The sequence below is a fragment of the Crocuta crocuta genome, unplaced genomic scaffold, assembly GCF_008692635.1.
Source record: "Crocuta crocuta isolate KB4526 unplaced genomic scaffold, BGI_CrCroc_1.0 scaffold50, whole genome shotgun sequence".
NCBI classification, from domain to species: Eukaryota; Metazoa; Chordata; class Mammalia; order Carnivora; family Hyaenidae; genus Crocuta; species Crocuta crocuta.
Genome location: NW_027527428.1, coordinates 5,111,930 through 5,120,346, shown reverse-complemented (window position 1 = coordinate 5,120,346; position 8,417 = coordinate 5,111,930). Strand labels below are relative to the sequence as shown.

Genomic DNA, 8,417 nt, shown 5'->3' with positions numbered 1-8,417 from the left:
GGCGTCTTGCAGGGAGGCGTGGCTGGGAGCCCACACGCGGCTCTGGATGGGGCGTGAGAAGCCCAGAGGGGAAGGCCTGACGGGACAGGTGGCGTCAGAAATGGGGTTCAGAGCCAGGTTCAAGAGCACGAACTGGGGTCAGGTGCCAGGGAAGAGCTTGTGGCCTCTTTGAAAGGGGAGATGGAGAAAATCGTGATGAGGAGAATTCACATTTTCTGGTTTGGGGAGAAGCAGTCCAGGGGGTGAAAGGCTTAATAAGGGGGAAAGGAGGGGAGTGGGCCAGGGAAGCTGGAAATCACTGGGGGCTCCAGCTGAAGTTTTCCTGAGCTGTGGGGGTTCTGTTGGGCTTCAGCAGGAGTGGAATAACTGCAAATATGTGGTACGTGTAAGTCTCTTTTTTTAACGTTTAGTTTTGAGGGGCGCCTGGGTGGCTCAGCCGGTTACGCGTCCGACTTTGGCTCAGGTCAGGATCTCACGGTTCGTGGGTTCGAGTCCCACATCAGGTTCTGTGCTGACAGCTCAGAGCCTGGAACCTGTTTCTCTCTGACCCTCCCCTGCTTTTGCTCTGTCTCTCTCTATCAGAAATAAATGAAAAAACATTAAAAAATTTATTTAAAAACGTTTAGTTTTGAGAGGCCCCCCGCCCCGCCGAGGGCTGTGGCCACAGTCTGTCTTTCAGCCTCCCCTGGACGTCCTCCTCGCAGAGGCCTCTGGTCACAGGGGCTCCCATACCCATCCATTTCTGACCCTGGTCTGATTCTAGAATGCAGGGTGTGGGCCCTAGAGCTGATCTGTGAGCCTGAGGTGGCAGGGGTGGGGGGTGGGGGGTCATGGGTGAGGAACGCTGGCGGAGCAGGCGGCTCACGGTGCCAGCAGTGAGGGCTTTCTGTCTCCACTGTCCTGCAGGATAAGGAGCCCCGGGGGATTATCCCGTTAGAGAATCTGAGTATCCGGGAGGTGGAAGACTCCAAAAAACCAGTGAGTATCGGGGGGCTGGGGGCAAAAGTGATGGGTGTAGCCGTTCTTTGGAAAAGACCGAAATCGCAGAAATCCCCTGAAAACTGAAAAGTAGCGTCGTGCCTCCAGTGTAGCCTCACTTTAAACTTCCCTTTTGTGTTCAGGCCAAAGGCGAGGCCCTAGGTGACCTCTTCGTTCTGTCCACGTGGCTTAGTGTCACCTGTTGACTGTCACACAAGGGATGGAATTGTGTCAATCTGCACACTAACAGACCCCTCTCATTTGGAATCCGGTGGTGCTGGGGGTGGGGGGGTGGTAAACAGCATCCGTGTGGCCCACAGTTCTCCGTGCTTCCGGTGGGCGGAGCGGGGGGAGCGGACATGTGCGTATCTGGCTGGTATGTTCTCTCGTTGGGCCTGCTGATACGCAGCCTGCACCCTCCAGATTTCCACTTCCGGGCTCCTCTTCCCCGTTGGAGAATCCTATCGCCTGTGTTTACGGAGGTCGGAACGAAGAGTCTCCCGAGCAGTCGACTCGCGTCGTCTTCGTCCTGCTTGGCAGCTCTCTCTGACCTTGTCGCTCTACCCCTCTCTTTCCTGATTCCCAGAACTGCTTCGAGCTTTACATCCCCGACAACAAAGACCAGGTGATCAAGGCCTGTAAGACGGAGGCTGACGGGCGGGTGGTGGAGGGGAACCACACCGTGTACCGCATCTCCGCCCCGACGCCGGAAGAGAAGGAAGAGTGGATTAAATGCATCAAGTAGGTGCATCTGAAACATAGGCCTGCTTTCCCTTGACAGGGGCTCTCACTTCTCTCAGACACTTTTTTTTTAATTTAATTTAATTTAATTTGGGGGGGAGCAGGGAGAGAGAGAGAGCAAGAATCTTACGCAGGCTCCATGCTCAGCGAGGAGCCCGCGACCCTGGGGTCATGACCCGAGCCGAGGCCAAGAGTGCACACTTGGGCGGCTGAGCCCCCCAGGCGCCCCCCTCAGGTACCTCCTCATCCCAGCTGCCGCCGGCTCTCTCCTCCCCTGTGGTAGACCCGGAATTCCCAGATGACTTCCCAGTGGGTCTTCAGATGCCTGACCACGGCAGCGTGTTTAAGAGAGTAGGCTTCCCTACGGGCACGTCGTAGACCCAAGGAGGGGCGGTGGCCAGGCCACAGGCACGGGTGCCGTTTGCCCAGCTGTCCGTGTTGGGGGAAGCAGGGCCCGTCCCCAGGACGGCAGCTCGGCGGAGATCAAAGTCCTCGTGTTTCCTGGTTTCTTAATCCCGGTGGTACTGTTGCCCCGTTCACAGGGGAGGAAGCTGAGGACCACGGCAGTCACGGAACGTGCCCAGGTCACGAGACAGCCTCGCACCGTTCACGGCGGTGCTGTGGGAGGGAAGAGGGCTCTCGGGGTGTCGGGGGTACAGACTGCAGCGGGCTGCGGGCGGGGCCGTCCTGACGCAGAGAGCCTCCCCCTCCCGCCGTGGGGCCTGTGCAGAGGCCGCGGTGCCCCGCGTGTGCGGCAGGGCGCTCCTGTCTGAGGGCGCGTCCTTGCTCTCCCCGTCGGCGCTCGGTCCGCACAACGTCACCAGCCCTTTCCTTCCTCTGCCTGCCACTGGGCTTCGTGACCCCCCCCGAGTCTGGGGTGGGGGGTGGCCCTGACCAGCTGCTCTGAGGCCCTGCCGCCCTGCACGGCCCCTGTGATGGCGCCCTCTGCCCGGGCCACGGCCTGCTCCTGAGCGGGGAGCCCTGTAGTTCAGAGTCCGTTCTGGTGTCGCCGCTGCAGCCGGTGCGGGCCCGGCCAGGGTCAGACAGCAGACGGCGGGTGAAGCCAGCGCGGGGGGTGGACTCTGGCGGTGCACGGCGGGCTCCCCGGGCACCCGGCACACCTCCCGCCCCTTTGGTGTGATGGGGAGGACCCCAGGGACACTTCAGGGTGACACTGGGTCATGTGTGGGCGTGCCCAGCCTCCCCAGGCCCTGCTGCCTTCCCCCCCACTCGATGTGCGGCGTCGGCAGGGCCCCATTGACCCTCCCCCGGCGGACGAGGCTCCAGGGCCCCTGTGGACCCTCAGTCGTCACTACCAGTAACGACACGAAGGCCTCCACTCGCGAGCACCGGGTGACCCAGGGACACACTGGGCCCAGATGATACCCGTGCAACCACTAGTACGCAGGTGTCAGCCAGCTGGAGTGTAAATAAACACTTAGAAGCCGTCCAGTGAGGTCTGGGCACAGGAGTGGCCGTGCCCTGGGCGTCCTCGCCGGCAGGTGGCCCCCCTCCACGTAGCCCACACTGTTCTTNGGTGTCGCCGCTGCAGCCGGTGCGGGCCCGGCCAGGGTCAGACAGCAGACGGCGGGTGAAGCCAGCGCGGGGGGTGGACTCTGGCGGTGCACGGCGGGCTCCCCGGGCACCCGGCACGCCTCCCGCCCCTTTGGTGTGATGGGGAGGACCCCGGGGACACTTCAGGGTGACACTGGGTCATGTGTGGGCGTGCCCAGCCCCCCCAGGCCCTGCTGCCTTCCTCCCCACTCGATGTGCGGCGTCGGCAGGGCCCCATCGACCCTCCCCCGGCAGACGAGGCTCCAGGGCCCCTGTGGACCCTCAGTCGTCACTACCAGTAACGACACGAAGGCCTCCACTCGCGAGCACCGGGTGACCCAGGGACACACTGGGCCCAGATGATACCCGTGCAACCACTAGTACGCAGGTGTCAGCCAGCTGGAGTGTAAATAAACACTTAGAAGCCGTCCAGTGAGGTCTGGGCACAGGAGTGGCCGTGCCCTGGGCGTCCTCGCCGGCAGGTGGCCCCCCTCCACGTAGCCCACACTGTTCTTACCGCGTGTCTCATAAAAACCGTTTAATTCTTGAATCCTTATGAAACTTACTTTTAGTATGTGGTCCGAAGCGAGGGATGGAACTTACTCTCTCGGGTGACCAGCCGGCTGTCCCGAGAGCTGCCTCACCGCTGCCGCGCCCCCGCAGTTTTCCCACGCTCCCGTGCGCACGCGGCTTCCGGGGCCATGGGCCCCTGTGTGGTCACGTGGTTGCTCATGGCCGTCCCCTTGCGCCGTTCCTTGGCTGTGCCTGTCAGAGGCTGCGCTGCAGCCAGGAGGGCGGGGCGCCCTGCAGGGTCAGGTCCTTGGTCGTTCCGTCCTCCAGGGGGGGCGCGCGGGCCGCCCAGTCCCGGTGCTGCGCACACATTGTCCGTGTGCTCCGGGTGGCACAGCCGTCCCCTTACACACCAGGCCGCCAAGGCGCAGCGAGGCGAATTCAGTTGTCCGGATTCCCAGGCGTGGTCAGTCCTCAGACCGAGCCCTGTGACTCCACAGCAGCCGCACCCTGCGCTCCCGACCCTTTAACTGGTCCCGTTAACTGGCCCTCGGGACACGTGCCAGGGACCGCCGGTTCCGGGCGTCCCCCAGGAGCTGCAGAGATGCTCCTCAGGGACACGTCACCTCTGGTGACCAGGCGGCAGGCAGCCTGCGGAGCGGTCACTTCCCCGGTCGGGTGCAGAGCCGGCGCAGAACGCGCTCAGCTCTTGGACAGCTTCAGGGCACCCGCGCCACAGCCTGCCTGAAAGTTGAGGGTGACGGTGATGCTGTCCCTGTCCTGCGCAGTGTCTCCGGGGCAGGGCCAGGAAGCACTGGGGCCCCCTCCTGTCCGGGCTGTGCACACACAGGCCTGCGGCCGCTCCCTGAGAGCCCAGCGGCGGCCTGGCCTGCGCAGGTGTGGGGCGGCTGCCGCGCTGGGGTGCACAGCACAGGCGCTCTGCCGCAGGCGGGCTGGGCTGTGTGGCGCCCACGGTCACTGTGGGCCGGAGGGCAGTGCTGCGCACGTGTGACGTGCGGTCCGAAACCCACACCCACTCTTAGTAGAAGCAGGTAGAAGCAGGCAGCACGCACTCCAGAGCGGGCTTGTCACGCGTTCCCTGGGTCTGTCCCCAAGCTTGTGTCCCTTCAGTCCTGTGGACACAGTGAAGGTCGACACCCCTGACTTGGCCTTCGCAGCGACAGTCGAGCGGGGCAGGGGGCGCAGGTGCTGCAGCAGAAGCCCCAGCCTGGGGTCCTCTCCCTGGGGCCCGTTCTCATCGTTTCTCTCTTGTCCCCTCTCTGTGTCCAGAGCGGCCATCAGCAGGGACCCTTTCTATGAGATGCTGGCGGCGCGGAAGAAGAAGGTGTCCTCCACGAAAAGACACTGAGTCTGCACCACGAGCGGCCCCGGCGTGTGAGGCGTGCGAGGCCCTGGGCTCTCTCTCCCGCCCCCCACGGCCGGGGGCGGCTGCCGAGCAGGGGTGTCACCGCAGGGCGTCACCCCAAATCCCTAGAGACTGGCCTCAGCGCTCGCTACGTGTCTTCGAGTGGGAGGAGGGAGGCGTGGCCCCGGGGCCAGGACCGCACGCGTGTCCGGCGCCAGAGCCCCGTGGGCACAGCGGCCTCCTCGCAGGCCTCCCGTGCAGCAGGTCTCATAGCAGAGCTCGAAGCCAACTGTTTACCTCTTGGTTATTCCCCTGTGAAGAAGCCTTCAACCCTGCACCGTAAATACACGTGTCGATATATTATTATATGTTAGAAAAAACAGTGGAATGGAAGAGAAGCCACGTACTATAAAGATATATTTTTGTTTTTTAAAAGAAAGAAAAAGATAAAGTAGAGCCGTTCCGCGGCGTTCGGCCCAGTGTGGCGTGGGGGCCTCTCCTGGGGCGGCGGGTCCCCAAGTGCGGCTGGGGGCAGGCGCTGGCACCGCGAGGGCGACGACCCGGCCAGGACCCCGGGCCCCGTGGCCTGCGTCTTCGGTCTAAGTGCTAGGGGCCGCCGGGGGAGGAGAGGGTCCCGGCCACTCGTCTTCTCTCTCCGAATCCTTCCTGTTGGGCTTTAAGATGCAAGGTCAGCGTTTTCCCTTGAGCTAAATACCAGGAACCAGAACCGTGAGGAAGGGAAGCCCAGCGAGGTTCCGGGCTGACCTGCTTCCCACCTGGTGGCCCCGCCCCCGCGCCGCCCCGAGCCTCCGTCCCGTCCTCGTTTTAGAGGAAGGGGGTCTCACCCGATCACCTTACGTCTTCGGCTTTCTCTGCCTCAAAACCGGCCCTGCCCTGGGCCACCCCGGGCGCAGTTGGGGGAGGGGGTAGAGGGAAAGGGGCCGNCCACCCCCCGTCCGCCGGCGCCGTGAGGACAGGCTGGCATCTCTGGAAATCGCTTCTGTTAAAGGGCATGAAGGGGGTGCCAGGGGGGACTCTCTGGGGACCCCCGCTGCACACAGGTCCTACCCGGGCTCGTGAAGGCAGCGGCTGGGTGTCCAAGTACTGCGGAGAGGCACCCGCGTCAGTATTCGTCTATTTATCAGAGGTGTAAATAATCCATGTATAGTTTTTCTCCTTTTAGATTATTTTGTATTTGTTTAAAAAAAAAAAGGTTTTGTCAGAATATAAAATATAAAGAAATGACTGAAAGTTGTTGACAGGGTTTTAAAAAAATTATAATTATTATTCCAATTGTTTTTCGGGGGTTTTTTGTTTATTTTGCATTGTAAACTAGCGCCAAGGAACTGCAGCAAATAAACTCGACATCTGCCCAGAGCAGCTGTGCCGTGTGCGGCCTCCTTTCTTCCCCGGTGACCGAGGGCAGGGGGCCGTGCCCGGCGGGTGCACCCGGGGGCGGGGTGCGCGTGGCCTCGGCCGTGTGTCTGTCCCTCTGACACCCGTGCGGTCAGGGAGGCGCTGTCTTGCCTTCAGCAGACCCCTTCTCGCCCCCCTTTGTCCCAGAGAAACAAGTGACAAACCTCCCACTTCAAGCGGAGATCGGGAAACGTGCCTTCAGCTGGTGGAATGTGCGTTTCGTATTCCGTTTCCAGACGTGCCCACCCGGAGCCTGGGGACGGGTCGCAGTGGGTCGCGGGGGGTCCCGGAGTGCGGGCGAGCCCGGGCCTGCCCCCTTCACCCCCTCAGCGCTCCCTTCCCCGACAGCAGCGCCTCCCCGTCCTGGCTTCTCGCGGGTTTGGGGCGCTCAGCCTGCGGGCCTTCGCGGTCTCCTAGCCCCGCGCCACGGGCCTCTGCGCCGGCCTCGGGGGCACCAGCGTTCCTTTGCTCGCTCGCGGCCAGCGCTGCCCTCTCCCCCGTCCTCGCTGGGTGCCTGCAGGGTGTCTCGTGGGCCATCCGTCGCCCACCTGGCGCCCCCTCGGGCACCCTCCTTCCCATGTGGGAGCCCTTCCTGCCCCCTGGACATCCTACCCCCCGGAGACCCTGGCCCCAGCACCCCGGCCCCAGCACCCCGGACACCCCATCACCATCCGTGCTACGCGGACCCTCTATTTGGGGGGGGGCGGGGAGAGAGAGAATCCCCAGCAGGCTGGCACCCATGAACCGTGGGCTCGTGACCTGAGCCGAGATCAAGAGTTGGACGGTTAACCAACTGAGCCCCCCAGGTGCCCCACACTTTTCCGTGGTCCCACTGAATGTAAATCTTCCAGGCAGGGCCCGAGAGCCTTCCTGGCTCCGTGCTCATGAAACACGCGGGAAGGAGGGTCCGCACGGCCCTGCCCACGGACAACCTCGAGATCCGCGCCAGAGGCCCCCCGGGCGGGGCTCCTCCATCGCTGGCCGGTTTGGGGGCCGGCCTCCCCCTAGGCCTTCATCTCCAAGGGCCCTGGCTCCCGGGGTAGTGAGGACGTCCAGATCCCAGCACCCAGCCCCCGCCCCCCCAACTTGGCTGAGCCTGGGGGTGCCGAGCCTTCTGCCAGCCTCTCTCTGAAAAGCCGCCAGGACCCCGTGAAAGCGGGGGCTCCGCCCTGCCTGCTTCTGTCCGGTGGGGTTGAGGGGGGCCCCGAGCAGAGCGGACCCGGGGTCTGTTTCACTCTCCACCTTGGTTGCCAGGAAGCTCAGGGTCAGGGGCATGGCCCCTTCACGTGACTCAGTCCTGCGTTTTTTACTTACCCTGCTTCTTTCTTTTATTTTTTTAATTTTTTTAAATATTTTTTTATGTCTTTATTTTATTTTGAGAGACAGATACAGAGAGTGAGCAGGGAAGGGGCAGAGAGAGAGAGAGAGAGGGAGACACAGAATCCGAAACAGGCTCCAGGCTCTGAGCTGCCAGCACAGATCCCGACGCGGGGCTCGAACCCATGAACTGTGAGATCTGACCTGAGCCGAAGTCGGATGCTTAACCGACTGAGCCCCCCAGGCGCCCCGCTTCTTACTTTTATTAATAGACTTTACTTTTTAGAGCAGTTTTAGGACTGCAGTAGTGCGGGAAGGTACGGAGATCTGCCGTCGGCCCCCTGCCCCCACCGTCGGCATCCGCGCCGGAGGGTCCGCGTGCCACGACTGGGGGGCTCCACGGCCCCGTCAGCGACCCCCAGACCCGCAGTGCACACGGCTTCCTCTCGCCATCATTCCCTTGTGACATTGGACACACATGAGCTGTAGCCATCGTGACAGTATCATCCGGAAGACATTCGCTGCCCTGGACGTG

The 8,417-nt window shown here is 62.6% G+C and overlaps 1 protein-coding gene across 3 annotated transcripts in view; it reads left to right on the top strand.

Annotated features, from left to right (window-relative positions):
- Nucleotides 1-6,087, top strand: part of CYTH1 (cytohesin 1) — a 37,299-nt gene extending 31,212 nt beyond the window's left edge. For all 3 annotated transcript variants that reach the window (XM_077755074.1, XM_077755070.1, XM_077755082.1), the window contains 3 exons: nucleotides 907-978; nucleotides 1,565-1,719; nucleotides 5,074-6,087. In XM_077755074.1, coding sequence (XP_077611200.1) covers nucleotides 907-978; nucleotides 1,565-1,719; nucleotides 5,074-5,152 — 306 coding nt within the window. In that variant the 3' untranslated portion in view covers nucleotides 5,153-6,087. The remainder of the gene's footprint in view (nucleotides 1-906; nucleotides 979-1,564; nucleotides 1,720-5,073) is intronic.
- Nucleotides 6,088-8,417: the final 2,330 nt, after the last annotated feature.